Here is a 27,788-nt window from a genome sequence, read left to right as displayed (position 1 = left end):
AAACTGATTTCTCGCTCAGCGATACGCTACGATACGAAATTCAGCAGAAACAGAAGCAGAAGCAGAAGCAGAAACAATGGCAATGGCAGGCCAGAAGAACGCGAGCACACAGAAGAATCGCGGGGAAGAAAACTAAAACTAAAACAATCTCTGAGATACAAATTCGTGCGAGTGCCATTACGAGTTCGAATCCGAATCTGAATCCGAATCCGAATGCGAGTCCCCGAGTCCGAATGCCGAATGCGAGCGACAAGCGACGATCGCCAGTATCTGTATCTGCACTTGGCAGGCAGTGCGCTCCGAAAGAATCTCAACTAGCTACACAAGCGAAGAATCGCGAAGAGAGACGGAGAGAGCGCGGAGAGCGAAGAGCTTTGAGAAAAGCTTTGCTTGTAAAAGTAATAACTGTGTGATTAGCCGCTGTTTTTAAACTTAACGTTGTGAGAACAAACAAGTTGGTGCTCTTAAAACAGCTAACAGTAAGGGAAGCCGTGTTAACTGATTCCGAGTTGGCATTTGTATCTATGCATCTAAAAGTCTACATATGCTTTCACTTTCAGCTGTCCTACAAGGATATATATTTTTAAAATATAATTATTTTTGAGATGTCCAGGTGACGTCTATGTAAATCACATATGACATATTTCCAGCAAAGATATTCTCGTACATACTGAGTCACTGGGAAGTACTTTATTACTTAAACTTATTCGTTTATTAGTAATATGCAACTGAACAGCAAATTCAAGACTTATCACAAAAATAAAACATTGAACTTCTCAATTCGTACATTTGTATGGATTTGAAGTCATCTGAGCATTTTCGTTTCAAGTTACCACACTGCAAACTAGAGAGCAACACTCTGCAGCATCGCATCTTTTAATGACAGAAATTAAAACATCATTAAAGCGAATTGGCCACCGAACAATTGTCCACAGAACATTGCGGATTACGACTGAGTGGACTAAAATAATAATAAATAATAACGGAAGCCAATGAATCATTTATGGCATCGTAAGATAAGCTGACCCAAATAAATCGCGAACCCGTGAGTCACTACATCACTACTTTCGGCTCACAAAACCAGCAAATATGGGATATTGAAGGTGGGATTTTCCAGCTGAAGAGCTGCCATCCAGGAAATTGACAGGACGAAGGATCGCAGTTGTGGCCCTTACATTAACGGCTTTCGCTTCGCTCGCTGAGCCCCCGGCTAGTGCTTACACTCCAGATGGAGATGGAGATGGAGATGGAGTCTGCACGCAGCCAGAATCCAGCTTTATAGAGATTGAGCCCCCGGCAAAGGCACACCAACACACCAACACACACCATCCTGCAAACACACAAACACACACAGTCATAGCAAGCGCACGTACACATGAGCACTTCTTGATGAGCTTATATGAGCAATGGGATTTTTGCTGCCTGTTTTTCTTCTTTGGGTAATTGTAATTGCATTTGTGTTTGACCAGGCCAAGTGCCTCTATCGGTCGACTGCAGACACACCACCATCAATTAGCCAGGAGCCACAGAAAATGGCGGAGAGCCTGGGCGCCAGAATCCGTCGGTATATGGGCGCGATGGCCACCATTTGTTCTTAAATTTCACCTATTTCATGGCACTTCTCAGGCCGGAATGTACACAGCTTTAAGTTGGATGTGGGGTATGGGTTTACCTGGCCAACAGAGCCTTAGGATTAGGCCACTTTCCCGGAAAACACTGCACTTTTGCGACGACCTCCGCTCACTCCAGTTCGGTGGACAGTAGTAGTAGTAGTAGTAGTAGTTGTAGGGTAAATCACAAATCACAACTGTGGATGGCGGACCGATAAAAAATCAACGTGCATTCACTGCCGAAATGTTTTCCCACTGGAAAAGCGTGCTGGCCGCGATTGTGATTGCGGTTCAGCTTCTGGCTTTAACCGATGCCCAATGCCCGATGCCCGATGGCACTAGATAGACACGATGTGGGCCAAAGCTAAAGCTAAAGCCAAAGCCAAAGTCGGTTGCTTTGGCCAGAAAGCGGGACGAAATCGGTGTGTCCGTGTGCTGGCACTGCGTGTGGCTGTGTGTGTGTATCTATATCTACATACACGGCTGTGGTGTGCGCGGTGCGAGCTGCGTGTATCTATCAATTCTGCCGAAACCGAACTAAAAACTCTCAAGTGTGCCAAATGGTACATAAGTCGAGTGCCGCTCGTCACGCATCTTCGTGCCTCCAGCCGAGCGTTTATGTTGAGCAGCTGAGGCTGAGCAAATATGTTGCGCACGGATACAGATACGGACACAGATACAGATACAGACACAGATACAGATGCGGATACGGATAGGAGCACGGATACAGGCACATATACAGATACAGATACAACACGCTTGTTGCATGCCCGCCAAATGTTGAGATACCAAAAAGCTCCGCCGATAAGGGTGGCATCCGATTTGGAGTCCGCATCGAGGGGGATGAAATGGTCATCGGCAGCGGCAGCGGCAGCGGCATCACCTGGCCTGCCCGGAAAAGTAGGCAACAAATGGCGCCAGGGCGCAAGCGTATCTGCGTATCTGCAGGAGCAGCTTTCATGCTCCGCAACATCCCGCTAAAAACAACTGTTGCGTGTGGCACACTGCCACTGGTACTAAAAAGCCACACAATTGTTGTATTAAACACATTATACACATGTTTGTCTGGAGCCAAGGAACCCCCTCCTGGCAGGAGCCACCCACCACCACACATCCTTCGACCAGCTGGCGCTTCGGGTAATTTTACATTTATTTTTAAAGCTTAGTTTGTATTGGTAAATAATAGAGGTTACTTCCCGCTCGACACCAAAAAGGGCAAGCCGTCGTACTTTATGTATAGTACATGCCTCATGCGCACAGTGGCGGGCATGAAAATAGGAGTCTTGTGTAACTAATGAATGTTTTTGGGCTCTAATTCTTGCCCAGTAAGCAAGTACTATGGGGTTTGGTTACCTGACTGCTGATTTATATATTTATTGTACATTAAGTGGGCTTGTAAAGTAATGTCAAAGAACTATGAATATAAAAAGAATATCTTGATTAGAGATTATTCTTATTTTAGAAATGCAAGCCTCAGGACTATTCTCGCAGCCGCCTGTGTACTTCTCTCGGGGGATGCGATGTATCTCGCTCGCTGGGAGCACATTATATAAAATTTATAAATACTTTTAAGCGCGGCCTGTCAAGGTGCGTTTGTGCCTGTGTCTGGGTGATTCGATTTGGCCTGGCTTAGGGGGTCCATAGGTCGATTGGCTGCCGACTTTATTACTGTATTATTGGCCTTTAATTTGAGCCTGAACAGCAGAATTCTCGTGCGCACACAGAAATGAATTTCCCTGGCGTCGGCGACGACTTCCTTCCATTCTTGTCGGCTAATTTCTGTAATGTTTTCCATTCTTTCCTTTGTGAGGCAGCAAATAAATAAAATGCCCGGGGACGGAATACAAACGATTTATGAGCGGCAGGACGAACCCTGGACCTTGGACCTGATTAGTTGGGCAATTTGAGAGCATTCAACACGTGACCCGCTCCCTTTGAATAATTTATTTTTGATTTTTTCGCAATTTATTGTGGCCGCTGAACCAGGGGTTAAAAGCATGCCTTATTATCGGCATTTATTTTAATTAATGTGCAACGGGAAAACCAATTATGTGCTGCTGGCTTCTAGGAATGGTCACCGAATACCTCAAATATGTGTTGCCTAATTGGAAACACGATGCCCAGTGCAACGCAAATGCATCCCGTGTGCAGGCCTTATTGAAATTATTGAAATTCCACACCAAATCGAAACAATTAGGGCCGGTAGAAATTAAAGCTCTTTGCTGCTCCTTTTGCCTTCTACCAGGACTTTAGTTGGGGCTTAAGCTCTCAAGGATATTTAATCCAATCTGCCTAAACTAAGTCCTTGGGGCGAATATTCATTTACTTGGCTATGTCTGCCAGTGCAGAAATCCAAACAAACAGGGAGTATATGCTCATAGAACCATCTTTAAGATGAGACAATGGAGGTTCAGTACTGCAAAGACAATAAGTTTGAGTCTGGAAACTCATGTGCATATGAAATACTTGCATTGCACAGTACAATCTATGCTGAAATGTATCCTTTAAATGTGAAGGATCATGGGCTCACTTAGCCCAAGTTGCGAGTTTTAAAGCCGAGGAAGCTGAGACAACATTTCCCAGCTTTGGCGGTTTACGGCCAAGGTCCTAACGCACTTGCCACTTACCAAGGTCCTTTTGGCCAGGCTGCGTCCGCCGTACGCAGTCATTAGGCTGATGGGTCTGGAACCCCACCACCACTGGCACCACATTATGCATTAATGTAGTTAGCACTCCAGCTCACCTGGACGGGAATACGGGTGAGGAAAGATGGTAGGGAAAAGTGGAAAGGTGGACTAAGCGCAGCGTTTGGCCCTCGGGGTGCGAAGAATTTCACGCATCCATTGTTTGCAACAACATTTGCTTTTCATCACTTTGTTTGGGCTGCCATCAATGATGATAATGATAATCTACGGCCCCTTCTGTGTGTTTATGACTTCTTCACCATGTCAAAATTGCAGGAGCTCGGGATCGGGCCTCGAAACAAAACAACAAATAAAAAACAAAAGGAATATGTTTTCCTTTTATAACGCGGAGAAGGCAAAATATTATGTCTTTGGGTACGAGTGCTTTTATGCTGTTTGCCCGGGCACTTATCCCAGGTTCATGTGAATTGGTGGATCCATGGTAGATTCATGTGCCCCCAACCAAGTGCGTTAATTAGCCAGGGGGCCAGTGTTTTATGGCCGCGATAGATTCGAATGCGCATTGAACTAAAATTAAATAGATTTATTATTCAATAAATTGAACGCTTATGCTTAGAATATGCTCATCGATCTGCTGTGGCTTGCCACCTTCCGCTTGGCTCTTGGGCTTTGGAGCAGTTGTGGTGGAGACTGTGGGGGCAATCGAAATGGTGTGTGGGTGCCAAAAGCGCTATTTAATTTTACGACAGATACATTTATGCTTATTACTTGTGTTGATTTTACGTCTAAAATATGTCTACGATGCGGTCATAATGGATAAGCATGTGTGTTACTGCGGTGTGATGCGTGATTGTGTGCTTACAAACTAGGTTCCGATATAGTATATAGTATATAGTAAATATATATAGTATAGCATATGGCCTAAGAACTAAGTATTGATTGATATGTACAGAAGCCTTGCAGCCTAACACAAAAAAAGAAGAAGTTCGTAAGAAGATACAACAGATTTCACGCTAAAAACAAATTGGTGTGTGGGGGTAATCATAACCTATTCATATATCATATATATACGGGGGTATTGGTTGTATGTATCCGAGGTGATGCACTCGCTTATGTAAGTAATGGCTATCGATAACTACACGCTCGCTGGCTTGTCTTTTATGCAAATGTGGAAATAGAGCACACACGCATCATATATACTTTCGATAATGTATATATATATATTCCATGATCTTCTACTGGCGGCATGTCGCACTTGAGTTTCGGGCGGATGGACACGACGGCGATGATGGCGATGGTGGGATGGGATGGTGCTGCATGCATGAACATTGAATGCTGGGATGCGCCTAATGCGCTTTTCATGTCCTGTCCGCATCCTTAATGCTCCTGTGCTCCTGCCGCATGCGTGTGTATGTACATTTAGGTTCGGCATCTGTGTGCTTGTGTGAGTTTAACTGCTTTTGTATTTTTCTGAAAAATATGACTTTGGTATTCCTTTCCTTTCCTTTCGTTTCTTTTCCATGCCGGTTCTCGTTATCCTTTCTAGCTGACCACGGCATCCTTGAGCAGGGGCACACCCACACCCACACCAGCAACAGCACCACCCACCGCCGAAGCACCACCGTTCAGGAGGATTTCACTGCCCTCCATGTCCTGGTCGGCTTCCTCGCTCTCCTGCTTGACTGGCGATCGATGCGATTCCTCTTCAGCGGCTTTCGGCTCCTCCTCCTCATCCTTCTCCTCCTCGGCTGTTGGTGCTTCAGCGTGGCAGGGTGAGCTCGTCCTTGTCTCGCTTTGGGACAGCGGCACATTGGCCACCAGCACCCCAGAGTACTTGACGCCATTAAGCTCCAGATTGACAATCAGCTGCGGTTCGCCGTTATCGCCAGTTCCTGGAAGGGATTAGGTTTGTATTAGTTCAATGGCCATATGTCCAAGTGGTTGAAACCTAACTACTGTAGGTCAGAGCATAACGGACATCACATTCTAGTTTAAAGGTTCCTATCTGAGTTTTTAATGGTATCCAAGAAATTCATCTCTGCATTTCGATTTAAAGAGCTACTTCCATTTTCATACTTTTAACTTTGCAATTATTTTTATTTGCTTGTCCCTATGAACTTACCATTCCTTGCCACTTGAAACTGCATGCCGGACAGCAGGCTCAGCGTCTCGAGGGGATTGAGCTTGCCACTGGACGACGCATCCTTGTCCTCGGACGGCAGATCCTTTCCTCCACTCTGGGGCTTAGCGCCGCCCTTCTTCTTGGTGGAAACGGGCGAGCTGTGGCGATGACCCACCGACCCACCGGTGGTGGTCGACGTGGTGGGTGAGTTCTCAATGGCCGAGTCATCGGACTTGTCCAGATGGTGGGTCTGGTGGTGGTGGTGTCCGTTCATCTGCTGCGGTTCGCTGTCGTCGTGCATCGAGGATGAGTTGCCCGTGGTGTTGTGCTCGGCGTGGGCGTAGTCGTCCTCCGGTTCGCCCTCAGATGCGGCATCCTGCTGGTGGCCCATGGATGGGTGATGGAATCCCGCAGCTGCTGCCACAGCGGCCATGTTGTGTGGATTCAGGTAGAAGTTGGCAGGAAAGCCGGGCGGAAGGAGGCCACTGCCCACGCGCTTCGCTGGAGGCGGCTGGTCCACAAATCTGGTTGAAAAGGTCAATTTGGTTAGTAAATGCATTCTTACGTAGTACTACAAGTGTCTAACTAAATCTAACTATGGTAACATTCCTTTAGCAGTGTTAGATAGCATTTTGCAACTGAATAACAGTATACAAAGGTGGGATATTGTATGCCTCAACTTCCTTACACTTTATTTTAGGGATGAGGAGCCAACTTACTTGTCATCCTGGTCCACGGGCTCTGGAGTGGGCTCCCGTTCGCGTTCCCGCTTGATGTTTGTGAGATTTGGAGGCGAGTCGGAGAGGTTCAGGGCTTCGCTGTGGTGGAGAATGGAGAGAACGTGAGTGGTTAGTGTCTTCGCTGTACAGCTATGTTTCGCTTGCAGGTGGCGCTATTTCTATTGCCTGAGAAGTTTGTAAGCTAGATGGCGCCAGCTTTCTGTTCTACTTTAATAATAATATTCATTGGAATATTACTATCTGCTATTTAAGTGAAACCTGAATTATCGCTGTGGCAAAAAAAAAAACTACTTATTGCCTTCTGAACTCAATGAACCATAGGCATAAACCAGTTAGAGTGCGTTCAATCAAACTGGTTGCTAATGAAAACATTTGGCAATAAACAATTTAAGTTCGCATATCGTCAAAAGCTTACCGTTGCTGCGGCGATGTGTGTGCCGAGCCCGGCGGGCTGTTGTTGTTGTGGTACATGTGCCACAGGGCCACCTGGGCACTGAGTGCGTCGTGCTTGCTCAGATCCGGACTCTGCGACCGCTGGCGCTGCTGCTGCAGGTGGTGTTGCTGCTGCGACTGCTGCTGCTGCTGCTGCTGGTGGTGCTGCTGCTGCTGCTGGTGCTGTGAGTGCTGCTGCTGGTGGGGATGATTGGCGCCCAGAACGGGCGGCATGCCCTGCTCCTTCTTGGCCTGGATCAGCTGCAGATACTCCATCATCCGGCTCTCGATCTCCTGCTTGACCAGGTTGGGCATCTGGCCAAAGGCGGGAGCGCCCATCAGGCGATGATGAGCTGCCGCGGCTGCAGCGGCGGCCTGTGCCTGCTGATTGTTGGCCACCGCGGCATGGGTGACCAGTGCCAGCGGCGACATTTGCTGCATGCCACCGGGGAGGGAGGGTCTCGAAATGGGCGTCTATGGGGTATATGACACATTAGTAACAGAAGTTCTTGGCTAATCCAAGCTTGGTGCTGTGTTGTACTCACCATCGGCATCTGGTTGTGCATGGCCTCGTACTGGCCGTAGCTGGAGCGACGTCCTTCCCGGCGATTCCCATCGATGGCCGCCTGCAGCTCCGCCGGCGTGCTGAGGTTCTTCTTCTCGCACTCGTACGGGTACAGATACTTCATGTATCTGCAAGATGCATAAAATTATTAATAAGCGCGGCAAACAGACGCGCTGAGCGGCAGCGGGGGATGGGGGAAGGGAGGCAAACTTCACGTTGATGTCCTGTTTAAGTTGAATTATCGTGTAAATACGAAAGCGACAGGCAAACAAATCACGATCCCACAGAGTGAAGTGAGCTCCACGATTGCAGATCGATTGTTGCTTGATCGCTGCAATGTTTGATTGTCCGTTTCTGTTTGTCCCGCATCTTGGGCTGCTGATGGTATTTGTGTTTGCCTTGGACATAGCTCAACGTGGCAGGTACCAGCGATGGGATGGATGTTAGTGAAGGGATTGAAGGGTTTGGAAGAGGAGGGAGGCAGGCATAGAAATAGGGATATCCACTTACTGGGTGCGCAGGGTGAAGGCGGCACTGGTGATGCTGGAGGGCAGGTGCAGCCCCTTGATGATCTCCTGCCACAGCTTCTTGTTGATAACATCCACCAAGCCGCCGCGGGCTATCACCAGATTGTACAGCTCGTAGAGATCCAGCACCGATTTGGCCATGATCGGCAGCCGATTGATCGGAGTTCCTGAAATGGGAATAGAATGGAGGGCGGGTTTTACTAAACATTCGAATCTGAATTCAGCTGTTTGCGCAATGAAACTTGTTCTTGCACTTGGCGATGTTTTCCATTCAGCTCGTTAAATGCACCAACGAGCAAAACACGATTTAAAGATCCATAAAACAGATTTATCTCCCCAATGAGTGCAGCACAGAGATTCCCCCAATCCTACTCCCACTCCTTCTCCCACTCCTTCTCCCACTCCCACTCATCGATCACGGAGCAATTAACACTTGTAGCCCCTGTAGCAGCTGAAAAGTGCAGACCGGGGCCGATAAAAACTGAAATAAATCCTAATTGTTGCTCGATTTGAAACACACACACACAATGCCGGCCATATATACACATGTTTGTACATATGTCGGTCTGTTTATGGCGGCTAATCATCATCATACACATTGGCATTCTATTGGCCTCTATTTGCTATTGATTTGTGCTATTCAAATTTCTTTCTACTTCCCTTTTTATTGCACACTGAGAGAAATTCAGGTGGTTATTTGTAGTTCTGATACTAAAGTTAGTTGGCTGCTTAAAGAGTAAATTGCATATGCTTGTGTACAATTTACTTTAATCATATAATCTTTTTATTTAGCATCTTTAGCACTTGAGATCCCTAAACTCTTTTTCTCGTGCAGGGCACATGAAAACGAATAAAAAACTTATCAGCCTGCATAATTGCTGGCTCTGTACGTGTGTATGAATTTGTATAATGCTGCGCGGGCTCCTTTCCTTTTTACGATCCAACTACCAAATACCATATCATCGAATGCCGCCTGTTGCTGCCCCATGGCTCTAAAGATCCAACGATCCATCGATCGATCGACTTTCGGTTTCGTTTTCATTTTCGTTGTGTTTTATGAGCCCCAGAGGAATCAATCAAACTCTTTGATGGACGTGTTGATTGAATGAAAATACGTTTGTTTTTTATGCATATAAACAAATTGAGTGGCGAGGTGATGCTCGTATCAAAAAGGAATAACACGAAACCAATGAACAAACTGGGATATGCACATGTGCCGTGGCAAAAAGATTCGATCGCTGCACGAGCCACAAACAAAAAACAAAAAAAATCTCGGGGAGGACGCACATAATCAAAGGCAATTTAATGATCAGCCCCGGCCGCCCGTCACTCGAATCGATCATTAAACTCTCCGTCGCATAGGAATCTCGTCCCAGGAATCTCCTGCCCAGGGGTATCGAACCGATCCGATCCGATCCTATCCAAACCGATCCGATCCGATCCAAGTCGATCCAATCCGATCCTATGCCAAGTATCTGAACAAATCGCTGCTCCTGACACGCACATGCCGACTGCTGCTGACTTATTATTATTATTCTTCCTGGCAGCTTTTACATTTTTTTACTCTGCGGTTTTCTTTTTTTCCTTGTGGCTTTCAGACCGAACTCTTTTTGGGGGCACAACTATTTATTTATTCGGCTGCATTTGTTTTCCTAGATGTCAGGCGCTTTTAATGGAAATTAAACGAAACTTGATCGAGTCTGAAATCATAACGCCACCAGCGCCGTAGGGAGTGGTATCTCCCATTCCGACATAGTCGTTCTCCCAGTTCCCAGTTCTAAGTTCCCAAATCTCAGATGGTGGAGGTGCCTGGGCGTGGAGCACTGGGAAAAATAGCGGCCGCGTTGATAAGTGATTGACGTCTTTTAATTAAGAATTGCGCCGCTCTTCGCTGCACAAACAACTCACGGCAAGCGATCCACATTTATTTCAAATACATTTATTTATACACATACCTATTTGGCATTATTTCCGTTAGTTAGTTGTACAATTGTACAATATCATTCGGTTATAGACACATGGACACGGAATACTTTGTATGGCCGAGTCGCATTTTTCGGCGCTTCCTTCTCATGGCGGACGACAACTTTAGACAGTCTCATTCTCCCCACTGGGCGACCCCCCTTTCCCCACTCACCATCCTGCACCTCCGCCCCTGGCCCCAGAAAAAAAACCCCCTTTGCAGTGACCGCGACGGGTGAGCGTGCATATGTCAAAACTTGAACGCATGTGACAGATTAAAATCCATTAAGTTGTCAGGGATGTTCCACGCATATAGGGCTGTGTAAGTATGTTTATTCAGAGCATAGATTTAATATACTTTGTATGAAACGCATACAAAATTACGTAAAGTAAACAAATATTGCTGTCTACAGCATAGAATTCCTAGTCTATCCAATCAAAGCTGTGCATACTAGATGCAAATTTCAAAACTTAATTATAGTTGCACACGAAATAGATTACCTTTTGAGTGTATTTCTGCTGCTAAGTTTATTTAAATTTCATTCGTATTTCCCCTTCTATGAGAGTTTGCCGTGGGTCAACATCACTGTACCCGTACTATTTCCCTGGAACACGACTTGTGCAAATACAAACAAATTTAATGCCCTCTCAGGTTGCGAGGCAAACACACTCGGCGAGAATTGCAGGACGCTCAAGGATTGCAATGGGGATCGCCAGCCGGAAGTTAATTTACTGGAAAAGTACAGTCACGCCAGGCATTAGTAGTGGGTGCATGCCACCGATTTCCCTCGCATTCGGTAATGCCCATAATTAATGACAAAAGTGCAGGAAAGCATACTCGCATGTACATATGTATGTATAAATAGGCATTTGCTCCGATTGCCGCTGCAAGTCGCCTTTAAAATTTAAGTACCAATATGCATATGGTACCCCCTTTTCCCTCAGTGTTTGTGTGTGTGTGTGTGTGCGTGTGTGTATGTGACAGTAATTTGAAGTGACAAAATGACAAAAAGTCAGCCACCAAAATGATTTCTCTACTTCTCTCGGTTTCTTGGTTTCTCAGTTTCTCGGTTTCCTCTTCACCAGAATTTCTGCATATTTTAATGGCTCCCCTTTTGCCCCCTCGCGCTGCTCAAAATCAAACGTCAAAGTGCCGAGAAATTTATTCAATTAACATAATTTGAGTGAGCCCCAAAAGCACTTGGCTGGCTGAGTCAGCAATCCGTCATCTGGGCCAGGGATATGCAAATTCGAGAACTCAGATTCGAGATACAGCCCCCAATAGTCCCACCTTCCCACCTCTATGAGCCCCTTGAGGAACTTCAATGCAATGTGCAACTTACCGCGCTTCTGCATAAATGAGAACAAGTCGTCCAGGAACTCTTTGCGCTTGGGGTCATCGTTGATTTCATAGAGCTGCAATTAGAAGTGGAAATATATAGCTGAGAAAGGGTTTTATTAGGCTAAGTTTCTTAATTATAATGCAAATGCATTCCCAATAACAGGCCTAATAAAATGCCCACCCGGGGGCGCCAAAAACATTATACGGACATTAAAGCATCAAAAAGATAATTATAATTTATCGAAAAACACCTATTTATAATTTAAAAAAATAGTAATGATGTCATATAATTTTAACATTTGCTTTTAGGTAGATAAACATAGAAAACGAGCCATTATAAGCGCATTAGGCCGTTTTTATAACAAAACAATCTAACAAAAGACTTAACAACTTGACTCTTTAGGCCAATGGTTTGGCACAAAATGGAGTTTTGGCTCACTTCTGGCCTTTTGTTGGGCCAACAATAGACGCACATGATGACAGGGGCGCGTGTTAGGTGTTTCCATCCCTGTCACTCCTGCGATGTTGAGCATTGTTTGCTGGGGGTTGATAGAGAAACATTCCCCTAACCTCCAACCCTGCCGCATTGGGCTTTTGTTATAGTGCGAGGGGAGTGTGAAGAGCTCAATGAGCGTGAGTGGCACAACGGATAATTAGGTGATAAAGATAGAGCCGGAGATGCGAACGAGGGAAGTACATAAATATATCTGCCATTTATACATTATTATTTATCGTTGCTATGTGCTGCGGTTTTCCTGCGGCTCATGCTTTGACCTTTGCCACCAGGAACCAAGTTTGTGGATGGAAAAACCCTAGTCACAACTTGGTACGAGTATGTTCAGAATTAATGACAACATCGGAGTGAACTCATCAAATTCGGAATTCATCATACTTTCCGCCTACTGCAAAAAGAAAGAAACGAAGCCGAGCTGGAGATGGTGATGGTAATGGGGACGGAGCTGAAGCTGAAGCTGGAGCTGGAGCTGGAGCTGGAGCTGGATACTCAACTCGAGCCCTGCACCATCCGTGGTGCACATTCTAAGTCAATGCGAATGATGAACTGCCTCCTTCTCCATCTCCATCTCCGTCCCCGTCTCCCTTCGCCTCTCCACCTCCTCGCATAAATGATTTAAAACCAAGTCAGAGTCGGAGCCCCGTCTCTGGCCGGGCACTTTGGACTCCAATCCTCCTGCCAACTTCTTTCCAAACTGGCTGTGCTGGGGATATTTTTTATGATTCTCGACGCCCACAAGAGCTATAGGAGCAGTGCCAACACAAAACCTTCGTATACTCGTACGTATATGTGCGGCTTTATACCGCTCGGGGTTGAGCCAAACACAAAATAAATTAATTGAAATTCAACTGGATTGGTTCCTCGAAGGATTCGTTGCTTTTCACTGATTACACTTTATGCATGTGGATTTGTGGTACCTCCTGAATTTGATCTTCGGAGATGAGCATTTTGATGGGGCTTCACACTTGTTCGTTCAGCTGCTTTCCTGATTTCACAACTATATTTCACTTGTTTTTTTGGGGGATGCACAAAAAAAGGCAGTCTTCGATTTATTTCATTGATCAACGCGACGATGCAACGCCATCAAAGGTCGTTTATCAACTAAATTTGTGGCAGGAGTCTGGATCGAAATGCTGCCTGCGTCGCTGCCGACGCACACGCACACACACACACACTCGCACACGCGCACCCATACCAACACAGGCGCACATGTGTTGTATCTGTGTACCTATAATATTGCCTGCCTGTCTGGGGTACACTTATTAATAATTATAAAATGAAGTCCCGCTTTCACGCACAAGGGTTGCAAACCTGCCTGCGCCTCATTTTCCAATATCTCTTTCGAATTTCGATCCCTAACTTGCATCACAGCAGCCGCAAAACCGTTAAGCGCTACCAACATATCTCCCAAATCCGTGGCAATAAAGTTATAAGGCCGGGAAACGAGAATTCTATCCCCTGCCACGGTTTCCGTAGACCAATCATAATCGTTTTTATAACTATCGAAGATGCTGCTGCTGCTGCCTGAGCACACACATGTTTTTCGGGATCTGGAATTGGGAGTCGAGAATCGGGATTCGGGATTCGGGGTTCGGGTTATAAAAATAATCTCACTTATTTGTCGCCTAGTCTTAGAACCCGACAAATCCGCTGCCTGGGTGCTTGAAATTTGAATCCTTGATTCTGGGAACTCTGGATTTCGGCTGCATTTTCGCCAGATCGATTCCCTTTGCCTGCCCCTGTGTGTGGGTGTAATTTATAACTATCAGACACAGATATAGATACTATACAGATGACCTAGCATATGGATGCAAAAAGGTTCCAGTGGGCATTAAAATTTATATGGACAGGATCCCGTTGCACGGCCTCTGGTCCCTAAGTGTTGTCCTGCGGCATCGAGTGCATAATTCGACGACCAGCACTCACACATCGTTTTCTATCCGAAGCAGCCACAGATACAAATACAGCTACAGATACAGATACAGATACAGATACCGCCGATACAGATGCAGATACATCTGCAGGTTGCCGGCATATTTATTTAAGAATTTCACACTCATTACTCGAAATGTGTTCAACAGACTTTCCGTTTCGTTGTGTTTTATGTTTTATTTCATCTCTCGGCTCTTATAATTTTCTTGGGAATGCTACAGCTTATAATGATCGTGGACTGTCCTGAATAAATACCAATTAAAATGTTGATTAAAGTTTTGTAACGATTTGTCATTTTACATATTAAGCAGTTTGTTTTGGGAATCGCAAAGATCCGTCTGCATATATGAGTAAAATGTTTAGCTTTAGTTTAATAATTTAGTGTTTAATAATTAAACAAACTCTTGATAGAATGTTAGCATTGTTAAACTTCCCTATCACCCGATTTTAGAACGTAAGCTCTGCAAAAACTAAGTAAATTCCCAATCAACTAATTACAAATGGCAAAACACGCGCCAAAAAAGCGTCAGATTGAAAGGAAATGGCACAATCTCCACAATTGAATTCATCGACAAGAACATATGAATATATTTATATAACTAGAATAATATTGGAAAATGCTTGGGTCTATAATTAAACATAATTATTCAGTACGTACAGATAATTGACATTGATTAATGAGAGCAGGGCAGAAAGAAACTATATAATACAAGAAATGAGCAGCGAAATGTACCAAAAATAATATTTTTGTTTTACTTGTTGTCTTCGTCTTCGTCTGCGGATGGATGGATGGAAAGATAGATAGATATATAGATAGATGGATGGCTGACTGGATGACTGGCTGACTATCTGACTGATGGCCAAGACTGAGAACTAAAATCAGAGCAGAGCGCACTGTGAATTTTACTTAAAGTTGGGGAAAGGCGAATGGCTGAGAAGCCAGCGAATGAATTAACGTATCTGTAGCTTTAGCTGTATCCGTATCTGTAAGTGTAAGTGTATCTGTGCGATACTCTTTCAAAATGGCTTTTCTCGCCGTCGCCGCTATCGCTTCAATTAACATAATTAACGTTTCGTCTCGTTTCCACAATTAATGAAAGAGCGAAACAGCCATTTTGAATGTGTGCCTGTGTTGCGAGGGATTTATCCGACACCTACAGAAAGCCCAAGTTGGAGGAGGCCAAAGGGAGTTGTGAGATATATTTATATATACATATATATCTGGTCAGCCGGTTTCTGCAAGCACATCATCATCATTCAAGAGCCGCACACGGTGTAAGCGAAGGTGTTAAGCGTGAAGTTACAGATACATTTGCGGCCAGAGCTGTGGCAAACTGCGGCCCCATCCACGAGATACATAAGTATCTTTTGCATTGCATTGCGAGGGTCAAAGTTTTTATAGTGCATAGAGAATGCGGGCTCCGTTTGATGGATAGCTATGGCCACAGCTACATGGCTATTTGGCCGAAAGGGAGCAGCAGAGCATCAGAGCAGCAGCGAGAGTGTGTGTGCATTTAAAGTTAATCGAAATTCGGTTTTTATGACCCAAGCGAGACGAGGCGAGACGAGTCAGGCCCAACCAAAACGAACCAAAAGCTGTCGAGGTTCACACACTGTAGCTGTATCTGTATCTCTATCTATATATGTAGCTGTATCTGTATCTGTGCCTCGATTTTGGCAACCACATTTAATGACCACACCAAAAAGTTGTGAGGATTCGAGGGGATTTCGGGCCTAATTGCTCGGATACTACTACTCACTCGGTCAGCATCTGGACCTCACATGCCGGGGGATGCTGGCCAGCTATTTTCTCACCAAATTAACGCCCTGAAAAGGGCTACATTAATTGCTCAATTGCAAACCGGAACTATCGTATCGCCTGGAACGCCTCAAGGCGGCACTAGCATTAGCCGTGCCACGACCAGATCCGAAACGAGATCACAAACTGGACTGCTCGACTGCTGGACTGCTTGACTGGTGGACGGCTTGACTGCTGGAGAGCTGGAGTGCTGGACTGCTGAAGTGCAGCATCTTCCAACTGGTTTCGATCCCCTTCGGCCAGGTGGGAAGAGGATGAGGCTGAGATACTTTCCCGCTGGACTGCGACTGGCTATTAGTAGTTAATTGATAGCTTGCCTGCATCTTGTTTACACACAGTTTTGTCGATTTCAATTGACTGAACCTCGGCTCCCCCTGTAGCCTTCCCTTCCCCCCACCACTCCACTAACCTGTCTGACTTGTTTGAACTGCTCTTCAAAGCTCCATCCATTATTCTGCTGCGATGAATTGGAAGCCTCGCTGGACGTCGACGAGTTCGATGCGGAATTGGCTGCAAAGTGGCGGGCTGAGTGCAACAGTTAAACACAAATGGATCGCCGCCTGCCACGCGATAGATAGATACCAACCTTCTTTGCCGCTCGGCGCTGCTGTGGGGGATGCAAACGAGAACTGGTGGCCACCCACTCCTCCGCCGCCGCCTCCTCCTCCTGCTCCTCCGCCACCCGATCCACCTGTTCCTCCGGGTCCGGTGGTGGCGCCTCCATTGGTGGCCGCATTGCTGTTGGCGCTGGGCGTGGGGGTGGTGCCTCCGTTGTAGCTGCTCCCATTGCCACCGCTGGGCGCCGAGCTGACATGGCCAAAGGCCACCGAGTTGTGGGGCAGTGGGAAGCCCGAGCTGATCGTCGTGGGCAGCATGTTGGCCCCGAAAGCAGCGGCATGTGCTGCGGCAGCGTAGTCCTGTTCCTGCGATTAAAACAGGGTATCACAAATATAATACGGATATTGATATCCAATTCGCTCCATTTGGTTTCCATTCAAATGGCTTGGCACCAACTTAACACTCACCATCAGGCCCACCTTCATGTCGCGCACCTGCATCTTGAGCTTCTCGAGCACATCGCTGTGCTGGAGATTTGGAATGCTGTGTAGTCCGCCGATGCCCATGAAGCTGCCCAGAGCGTTGAGCGGATGATTCGGCGGCAGTTGATGGTGATGGCTGTGGGAAGAGCATTGTGTTGCAGAGATTACACAGATCACTGCACCTCCGCAGCCAGGACATTAATCAGGAGCAGTCACTCACCTCAGGGGCAGCTCGGTCTGCGGTTCGGGGCTGGCAAAGCTGCCTCCGCCGCCGGAAACTGTGTGACTCAAGCGGGCTGCAATCGCCGCCTTGGCGCTCAGCTGATGATGCTCCCCATCCACGGAGTCGCAGTCGCGCATCTCGTCGTCCGTTCGATCACCATGTGACTGCACAGAAAGAAAAGTGCAACAGTGAGATTTGGAAGGTGTCTTTATAAAGCTTAGAACACTAAAATGGCTGCCTTTAAATCTGGATCTTAATGCACCCAAAAACTGCTTATTGGTACTATTACTACATATGTAGTAAACTACATTTCTTGCAGTGCACCTAGAACCAAAAACAAAGCGACCCCTTGGAGCTGATGCGGAATTAATGGCGGCGCTTATGTCAACAAGCTGCCCGCTGGGCAAGCTTAATACGGACACTTTGTCAGGCGGCAAATCGGAATCAGAATCGATATCGAGGCACTCTGATCTGGGATCACTGGGCGTGGGCAGTGGTCATTGATCCAGCTGAAGCCACTCGATTCTGGTTTATGGCATGTGCCAAGAGCCACATTAACCATGGCACGCCGCGCAATTTCAATTGAAAGCAACTGAAAAACCAAAGACTGCGAGTGCGAGTGCTGAAAGCAGAAAGCTAAAAGCTGAAAGCCACTTCCTCCGGCGGGGTGACAACAAAGGTAACCACTTAATAAATTAACATTGGCAGACCCAGACCCACAAAACGGCAATCAGCTCAGAGCTGTATAGCTGTATAGCTGGATAGCTGGATAGCTGGAGGGTTCGCGGGGAGCTACTGGAGCTACTCTCCGCTCCTGGCCAGCTAGCCAGACATGCTAGCCGTGACTCTTTGCCAAGAAGTCCGCCACGCATGGCCGGGAGTGTTGAAGTCACCAGGCAAAGCCCAAGTCCGCAGGCTGTAAGTTCGATGCAACTCCATCACGGCTTCTTGGTTTTTATGCATTTGGAGAGGTGCAAATTAAGCGCATCTGTGACTGTGTGCAAATCGGGAATTTTCAATTTAAACACAGCCATCGATGCAGCCGGAGGAGCAGGAAGAGCCAAGCGGAGGAGCAGCTGGGGCCAGACAAAGTAAGCCAGGCCAAGCCAAGTCTCGGTCTCATACATAGTACATATGTACATATGTGTGTGAGCTGTTTGCTGCATCTTGCAGTGTGTTCAACATTTATCGCCTGGCGAGTGTCGATGGTGCAGCACTGGTGTTGGTACTTGAGGTTTGAGGTGCTGGTGTCGCTGTGGCATAATCATAAGTGCAACCAAAACCAAGGCATAGACAATGGCTCGACCATAGAGAAACGCAGTTCCTGGAATTCTTTGAAGTCGGCGCGAATGCAAAGCGCTTCTATGGCGAAATTGTTGCACATGCACATTTGCACACGCATTTGTGTCATGTCTTTCAAGCTATAATAATAATTACATTGTACTGCGATTTAATTGAAATATTATTAACTCTAAGGGTATATAGCACTAGAGCTGGCTAACTAACCCGCTTACTCGCTTCCATTTGCGAATGTGTGCATATCAAATTAATGTAACTTATCGCAGGCATGCGAAATACATGCAGATGCTCGGCTAAATGCAGTCACTATGTGCACGATGTGTTTTAGTTGCGGTCTGCTGTTGACCAGGTCCAAACAGCATTGTGGTCTGGGCACCGCCAATGGCCAACATTCAAGATCCAACAACCAACAAGCAACTGCCAACGAAAAGCGGCATGCAGGCCATGCCAACTTGCACCTATAAAATGTCTAATTAATGCACAACGAATTTGTGCCGCTTTAATGTGGCGGTTGCAAGTGGATCGCATGGCGCATGGATGTGGATGTGGATGTGGATGTGGATACGGATCGGCAGATGGAAAAGCTCAAAGAGCGCGCACATGCAATTTATTTGAGAAATTCATTAAAAATGTAACAAAGTTGCACCAAAGCAACCATTAGTATCTCAACTAGTGGTAGCTTTGTTAATAACAATTTGAGCTATGTTACTACGTAAATTCAGTTAGCTGGAGGAGAAGGAGGAGGCTCCACCATCGAGGAAGAAATCCATCAAAATCACCGCAACAATGGGCATTCCAGATATTGAATTTCGTTGGAAAATCGACAGAGCTTCCGTGGAATATATAGTCGCGGTAGGAGACGCATAAATCACCGTGAAGCGATAAGGTGTTCCACTTGGAGGGCATTAGGTGCCCATCCAATGGAAGGCGGGAAAACACCCAAACACCCAAACACCCGCACAGTGCGGAACTCATGGGACATGGAAAGTCGACTAATGGCGGTGTACTATCCGCCATATATACTATGTACGCTAAGATGGCTATGACGAAGCCACCTGGTCGGGGGACACGGCAGTTCCATTAATTTCTGCGTTGATAAAACGCTACTGTTATCGCCAGCTAAAAACGAAGTCGCCAACTGCTAAGGCAAGACATTAAATCGCAATTAGACCCACAGACAATGAGGAAAACTCGGCCGTACACATGTAAGATAGAGATACTACTCCAAAACTCAAACAAATGAATGTGGGTATTTTTATTTTTTTTTTTTGAGAGGGGGGCTCAGAGGGGCGGCACCTGTGCAATTTACTTTAATAGCTTTCGATGCACCGCAGACGGAGGCAACTATCTGAGTGGCCTGCATAGGAAAAATATTAAATATTTTTGCCACAGACCGTACTTAGCCCCCCTCTTCCTCTGCCTTTTTATCGCTAATTAGTGTTGACATTACATTTCGATAGAAGTGGCTGGAAATAATGTATCTTAATTTATTATCACTGCATTCAGAGCTGAACACTGCAAATGCAATTTGCCTAATTTCCATTCGTTGTTTGACAATCGAATACGACAAATTTGTAGGAAATTGCTAGCAGTTTCCGGAGGCAACAGATATGAACGGACAACTGGACGGACGGACAAGCGGACCAGCGGACAAATGGACAAACGGACGGACAGATGCCGCATGTGCAACATGCCGTGCTAATTTAAAACAAAAGGACGAACCGCTGCGACCGCTCGGAAACCCATAATGCGACAATCCTGAAGCGAAGCTGTGAAGGGCGCTGCCGGCAAACAGGATCAGGATATTGCTACCAGGATTGAGTCCTACATACATAGCGCATATAGCACATATACAGCAGCCCATTTAAGGGGCGTTTATTGTGTGAAGGATTAAGATTACGAGCCGGCGAGCATGTGTATCCGCATTTGTTTTCTGTTTTTCTGTGGCTCGAGTCGCCGGTTTTACAACTGAATCTCCTTGTTTTTTCGTTGTCCTTCTTCTTGTTTTATTTTTTTTAGCCCGAACTCTCTTGACAACCAAAGGCCTAATGTTCTTATGACTCAAGTGGGTTCGCCCGGAGTCTCATTTGAGGATCAGACCGGGGCGTACTGGCGTCTTAAGTTTATTACGTTCGTCTTATTCAAATCGTAGGTCTGAGTAATTAGGCACATTGTTTAAACTTGCTCCAGGAGAAGGGAAAAATGTAGAATCCTAAACCAATAAAGCAAGTAGTTCTTCAGGGTTAATGGAGAAAACAATTGGAGGTCTAAATTAATCAATATATTATATAGATGATATTTTTAAAATTTAATTTTATAGGCAGGACAGGAGTGTAGGGTTACAAACATGTGCTGACAGATATCTCTGCTATAAAAATAGATCCGTAGACATGTGTATGTCATATCGTGAAGCCTGTCAAAAACATAATCTTGGATGACACGATGGCCTCTGAAGATGAATTCTTCGCTCTTAGTCTGCGGGAGATTTTATGGATTTCATAGATATCGGTAAGTTGCTTATATTAATCAAGAGTAAAAACGGTTAATTGGACCATATCCAATTGAGTGAAGATTTGAAGCCATTGTTAGCTGAAAGCAAACCGTTAACAGGCCATCAAAGAATGCGTTTTTATATGCCAATCATCCCCTCGAGCTGGCTCCTTTCAGTTTTCCGTTTCGCTGGCACATGTGTGCGCGGATCTTATAACTGAATAAATATATAAATAAAATTACCCATTTACGCATGCACCCCGTGGCGAATTATGTATTTCAACGCGATGCAACTGCAGCAGAAAGAACTGCAAGCCAGCGGCTAAAAACTGAGGAGATGGAAAAAAAAGCGAAAAATAAATGTGTAAAAAGGGACAAAACATGTGCAACGTGGTCTTCGGGCAACGCAACGAGAGCATGGAAATAAAATTAAAATGCAAAACGTATCTGAAAGATACAGATACACGTACTGTATGCCCGCGCACTCACACAGATACGCGCTTAATGGTCGCGTGTATGTGTGTGTGTGTGTGTGCGTACAAACGCGATTTCATTCGCTCGCCAAGCGTCGAAGCGGAAAAAATAAGGCGAATAAAATATAAAAATGGAAACAACAAAAGCGGGCCAACAAACACACACTCACACACACACACACGCTATGGCAAAGCATAATGGCGCTGGCTGTACAGAGTGCAGGCCCCCCTCCCCACTTCCCCCTACCCCATCCCCCGCCCCCAAGCCAACCCCCTTAACCCTTTTAGCACGCACGCCCATGTAAGACGAGCGCGGCGGGCAGACGAAAAGTTTCGCGTAAACAATAAAAGACACAAATACAAAAAACAAAACCGGTTAAAAACAAAACTACAAAAAATACAAAAAAGGGGAAGGAGGGGGAGTGGTGAAACGGGGAGGGGGGGCGAAACGCAACGGTTAAACGGCAATAGTTGGGCTGGGTTCTACGTCCGCCAGGGGCGTAGTCGGGATTTGAATCAGGAGGGTGCCAGGAGCATACAAAGAAAATCAACTGTATCTATGTATCTACAAGATACTCGCTTGCTTGGCTTAGAAGGAATAATTGCAAGGAACATATCATAAAAACAATGCACAAAAAAAATATATATTAGCTAATTTAAATTACACTCTTTCGCAAAACCAATAAACGTATCATAATGGATGCAAACATGGCTCAAACTACGCCCCTGCTGTCTGGCCAACTCCGAGTCGCACTTCCCGAAGCTCCAGCAACTCCTTGTGCCTCTCCAGCTCCAGCTCCGACTGCGGGGTGGATTCACTGCGTCTAGCTTCGATTGCAGGCGGCAATAATTAAAAACTGCATTATTTTATTGCCTTGGCCAGCCCGCAAGTCCGCCTGTCTTGGTCTCTTGGCCTCATGGACTCTTGGACTCTTCGTCTCTTGGACTCTTCGCCTCCTGGTCTCTTCGTCTCCTGGTGTCTTGGCTTCAAGTGGTATTGGTGGCCGTCTGGACGGCAAAGAGCCCACTTTATTGGATGCGAGCGACGCAGGGCTTTTTGCAGTCGCCTGCCCGAAATATATCTGTGTTTTACGACTGGGTGTCGCCACATGAGGAAAGTTTCTAAGACCGCACTTTTCACCATTGTTAATCAGGAATTGTTGCCGCGCACAATGGCTACACTATTCGGGTAATGTGGCCGAAACTCTTTTAAGTCAGTAACTGAATTTTGAGTTAAGCATTCTATTAGGTAAGTGCAAATACCCACATTTTAAGAAAGTACTTTCCGTAATTCCCCAAAAACACTGCGTTTAAGAATCGATAGTAACTACGTATGGATTTCAGTTGCGTTTGCTTGGCTTCTTTATACAGAAATTATACAGAAAGCAGGGTGTTCAGGTGCGAGAGGTGTGGAAAAGAGGGTAAATTAAAACAAGGATGTTTTCAGTGCCAAATGGCAAATGGCAAACAGAAATTGCTGTTTGCCAGCTCGGTTATTCAATTTGTTGGCGCTCACGCGATTTTCTCGTTGGCCAATTGGCACGCCCATTTCTGTTTGTATGTGGGGCGAAAGGGAGGGCGATATGTGCGGTGCAAGAGAGAGGGCCGAGTTTTATTAGCGCGATGATAAATACACTTTTTATCCAGGCCCCCAAACACACACACACACACACACACACACAGAGAGAGGAGTACACACAGATACACAGTTCGTGCCCTCGCAAATTCGCATTTTGTTTTGCGATTCGCGATTCGCGATCGTTTTTCGTGGCGCTTTTCGCAATCGGCAGCTGTACTGGAAAAATCCAATTAACAGTTTTATTAGCTATGGTTGGCAAAATAATTCATAAATTCATTAAAAACAATACGAAAAGCGCAAACTGTAATACAGCCAATAATAATCATATTTTTTACGAGCTCTTTCTGCTTTTACAACCCTGTTTTCATTGGCTTTTTGTGCTTTTTTTGTTTTTGTGCCGTTCTGACATTTGTCGCCATGCACTTTTGAGTGCCGCAAACTGCATTAGTAGTTAATTAAATTTTTCCCCCTAATATACAAGTATATCCATATATCCGAATGACGTGACAAATCCCCAGCATTTGGACATTTGGGCAGTTTCAAGTTCGCGCCCCGTGTGGAAACTAAAAGCTAAACAAATTTCGCTTGTCATTGCGATTGAAAGCGCCACCAAAAACGAGAAAATCTAAATGGCTAGAGAGAGGGGGGAGAGAGTCAGGGACATGTCCAACCCCCAAAGGCCCCACCAGATACTTCATCAAATATTCCCCCCCGCCCGCTGGTTATGCAAGAAGAAGAGCCCCCACAAAGAATTTAATAAAAATCGCTGCCTGTCAGCGTACAAGAAGCCAAACAAATTATAACAGGTGCCGCTGCCGTCCGACCCAAATGATGTCTGCTTCCAGTGGCGGCGGTGCAAGGGGGTGCAAGGGGGTTACAGGGGGGGCTCGCAAGGCGGTGTGAGCCAAGTGTGAAGCAGTTAACTCGTTTCGGTATGAAATGTAATATCAAGTTCATAACAATGATAGTTTGTGCTGCACGCAGTCCTGTATAATAATCACATGTATTCACTGCTGCCTTTTATTCCTAAAAAGAATGAGTGTTTCTCATGAAACTAAGATTCCAAGCAAGGCACTGCAATTAGGTTTACAACTCTTCCGAAATTCCAAAATTTCAGGCTGGCGCATTAAAGTGGTCATAAATAAATGTGAGCCAGAGTGTGAATCAGTGCAAACACCAGCAGCGCCAGTTAACCACCACTGAGATTTCGGGGGGTTCCCCCAACCCAATTCCACTGTGATTTAATGTGGGAACTCCGCCTGGAGCACGTGCAGTGAGTCCACTAGGAATCAGAAGCCAATTGTCTCAAGTCATGTTCGCCGGCTTGATTTAATTTAAAAACGATTCAAAAATTACAGACAGCAATTCGGCGATAATTTTAAACTCTGCGTTTAACCCAAGTAATTAAAGTGCTGCTCGGATGACGATGGCGATGACGATGCTGGGCAATGGGCATTGGACATTGGGTACTGGGCATTGGACCATACACCACGGACCATTGGGCACGACTTCTGCGCTTGGACTGGGTTTCATTCGAGAATTTATGACTTTTTGACAGCCCACATTATTGTTTAATCGTGACTTTTGGGCTGAAATTGAAAATGCGATCTAGTGGCGGCCGCAGGATTTGATTTGAATAGAACTGCGGATCGGATCGGATGTGCGAATGACCCCAGCATGTCGTTTCGATCGCAAGAGCAGAGCAGTGGGGTTAATTAGACGACAGCACCCACATGCGGACCCTCAATTGGATGGGTTGAGAAACCCCTCAATTAACACCAGACCCACAAGGAGTACATCGATCCGGGGTACATCGATGACGAATGGGCCTGGGCATCCGAGTCCGAGATTCAGTCGCTGTTTGCACAGCCCATCGCCTCCGCTTCTTGGCCAAAAGCGAGGCTATTAAAAATTATGTAAATAGCCAGACGGACGGAAGGCCGGCCGGCAGGTCGCCAGTAACTGACTTACTGTCTGTCTGACTGAGTGTGTGAGTGAGTGTGTGAGTGAGTGTATAAAGTCTGGCTCATTGTTGATCGAGCCGGCAATGTCTATTAACAATAATAAAAATGAAAGGAAAACAAAGGGGCAGGAAAAAACTAACAAGACTTTTATTGAATTGAAGAAGTCGCGATGAGATGCTGCTGGAGATGGAGATGGAGATGAAGCTGCATACCTGAAAGCGAATGGCCGAAAGGCCTGAAAGGCAATAAAACCCATTTAATATTCATTTAAGGTACTAACAAATAATGCAAATATTTGAACAATTTATTTACATATGAACGCCATCAAAGAGCTTGGATTGAAAGATCTCTTTCAATCGGTGGAAATTGTGAACGATCGCTGGATCGCTGGATCTTGGCATCTCGGGATCTCGGTCCCCAAAACAGATGAATCTATTTGTATTTATGAGTGTGTTATGCACTTAGCTCGATCAAGCCGTGAGTGTATATCGCGCTGGACGTGAGTGTGTCCGTACAACAAGCGGCTTGTATGCGACCATTTAGCATGTCACCTTTTAACGGCTCTCCGGCAAACTGAAACGCCAAAAAGTCAGCAGCTCCCCCCCCGCTTCGAATTCCCCTTCTCGCCGTGCCGAGTGAATAAACATATATTTTTTTAACATTATAATTACGTTTTGAATCATCTGCAAACAATGTGAGTCGAGCTGCAGAAATTGCCTTTGCCTTTTTTCGAGCACGAAAGTTGAAAACGAAACTTAAGCATGAGTTGCTACCCAAACAAGAGATCATAATGGCCAAGAAAGCGATCGCTAAGGATTTTCTCTAAGTGCCGACGGCAAATCGGTGTTATTTTTTCGAATTACGAATGAATAGATTCGGCGCACCTGTTCGAGTATCTTTGCCCATCAGTGTCACTCATTTTCCATTCACTCCCAAGATTGAATAATATTTTTCGCGTGGCAAATGGATATTGATGCATTAGTAACTCAAATTACCACACGGTCGAGAAGAGAAGAAAACAAATCAGATTCTATATGTGTTGGATAGATGAAAGGTTGAATATCTTATATTCATTTTCGTGCTTGACAAATTTCATTTGGTAAAAATAATACCTCGCAGCGCTTCCAAGAATAATTATAGGGAAATAGGATTTTCCATCAGTGGCCGATGGCTGATTGTAAGCAATAAACATGAATTTCGCGTATTTCTTATACGAGTATGTATGTTTGTGAACTTTGTTTATTTGTATTCTTCATATCAGATTTTATGATGTGATAATAAAGAGGTAATTTAGCGGCACTTACTGACACACTTTTCTCCTGGAAACTTCTACAAAGTATGACTATGCCAATTAAGTTTATTGCACGTAATTATGTTTCTACCGAATTTATGTTTCTATTTAATGCCAACTAATCAGCTTGTCACTTAAACTTTAAAAAGGGAAAACTTAATATTTGAGATGCTGAAATACACTCAGATAAGGTCCTTAAATCATGGAAACTCGATAATAATCCTTTCCACAACTCGAACTTGGAATGTGTTTACATTAGGGAGTTACTTTGTGTGACATTAAGTTACTTTTCTTACCAAATCGTCGCCCAGATCGGAATCGCGTTCAATGTTGCTGGCTGAACGACCGCTACAGTCCATAGTAGGGTGCACTCGCAGTTGCATCGAGCCGAATTGGATCACCCTGCTCGAATGTCACGAATATAACGAATAGTACGAATATGACGAATATTACGACGAATGTTTCGCTGGTTGCGGTTGATCAAAGACCTGCGCAGACCTTTGTTGATTTCTTAGCTGATGTTTAATTGGCACAGCGCACTTTTGTTTTGTTGTTTTTAGCTTCTATATGGCATTACTTTGCGGCCTGCATTTGGTTTTCTTTTTCTCGTGAGCGCGAACCGTTATTTGTGATCGTCGATCCCCTTCACACTTTATTCTGGTCGAAGGAAAGCAGGAGAGTGCGCTTAAGAACCGTTCACTTGGATTTAATGCCCTTCTGTTTGTTTGCCTGCTATTTGCGGTTGTTTGGTGCGATTTGGTTCCTCACTTTAATTGTAGATCAAGAGTTTTACTGCTCACACGCTCACACACACAGAACACGATGATTATTATTAATCCACATTGCGACGTTATCTAATTACAGTGATGTGTCCATTTGAAAAGCCGTTATCCGACCGCACGACCGACGCTCACGGAACTCCAATTGGCACAGAGTCTCGTCTCGTCCACTCGAAAGTTCAAATCGATCTGAGTGGCCAACAAGAAACTATATGCAGCTCAACCATTCGCGACCATAGCAACAAGATGAGGCAACATTCCCAAATGTTGCCGACGAAAATGTTGACGGAGCGGCTGTTCCAATCAAACGAGTGGAATCGGAACGGCCGTTCCAATCGGAATTGAGAGAATTTTTTCTCTTTGAAATAAAATGCTCGCCAGTGTGTGTGCATCTCGTATCTGTGTGTGAGTGCCTCTATGGCCCACTCGCTCGCACTCAC

At 45.5% G+C, this 27,788-nt stretch overlaps 1 protein-coding gene across 3 annotated transcripts; it reads right to left on the bottom strand.

Moving 5' to 3' along the window:
• Positions 1–4,823: 4,823 nt before the first annotated feature.
• LOC120445093 (protein dead ringer) lies at positions 4,824–27,549 on the bottom strand. 3 transcript variants are annotated; one of them, XM_039625222.2, is made up of 12 exons: positions 26,866–27,549; positions 17,471–17,637; positions 17,236–17,386; positions 16,797–17,133; positions 16,620–16,735; positions 11,947–12,019; positions 8,625–8,808; positions 8,095–8,242; positions 7,533–8,023; positions 7,097–7,195; positions 6,378–6,901; positions 4,824–6,147 (listed from the first exon to the last, which is right to left on the bottom strand). In XM_039625222.2, the coding sequence occupies exons 1-12, from the start codon at positions 26,950–26,952 to the stop codon at positions 5,798–5,800; spliced, it is 2,727 nt and encodes a 908-aa protein (XP_039481156.1). In that variant the 5' UTR covers positions 26,953–27,549; the 3' UTR covers positions 4,824–5,797. The 3 variants fall into 3 exon arrangements, with proteins under 3 accessions (XP_039481156.1, XP_039481157.1, XP_039481158.1); XM_039625223.2 differs by having other exon boundaries at positions 16,620–16,720; XM_039625224.2 differs by lacking the exons at positions 16,620–16,735; positions 16,797–17,133; positions 17,236–17,386; positions 17,471–17,637; positions 26,866–27,549 and adding an exon at positions 13,377–13,562.
• Between the last annotated feature and the right edge of the window lie 239 nt (positions 27,550–27,788).

This window comes from Drosophila santomea, chromosome 2R (assembly GCF_016746245.2).
Source record: "Drosophila santomea strain STO CAGO 1482 chromosome 2R, Prin_Dsan_1.1, whole genome shotgun sequence".
Taxonomy (NCBI): Eukaryota; Metazoa; Arthropoda; class Insecta; order Diptera; family Drosophilidae; genus Drosophila; species Drosophila santomea.
The sequence above is the reverse complement of the archived record's forward strand: the minus strand, read 5'-3'. Positions and strand labels throughout refer to the sequence as shown.

Coding starts and splice junctions, on each gene's coding strand:
- LOC120445093 (XM_039625222.2), bottom strand. CDS start 26,952: ATGCAACTGCGAGTGCACCCTACTATGGACTGTAGCGGTCGTTCAGCC. Junction 17,387..17,470: donor CAGACCGAGCTGCCCCTGAG/GTGAGTGACTGC, acceptor CTCTTCCCACAG/CCATCACCATCAACTGCCGC. Junction 8,809..11,946: donor CTCATTTATGCAGAAGCGCG/GTAAGTTGCACA, acceptor TTCCCATTTCAG/GAACTCCGATCAATCGGCTG.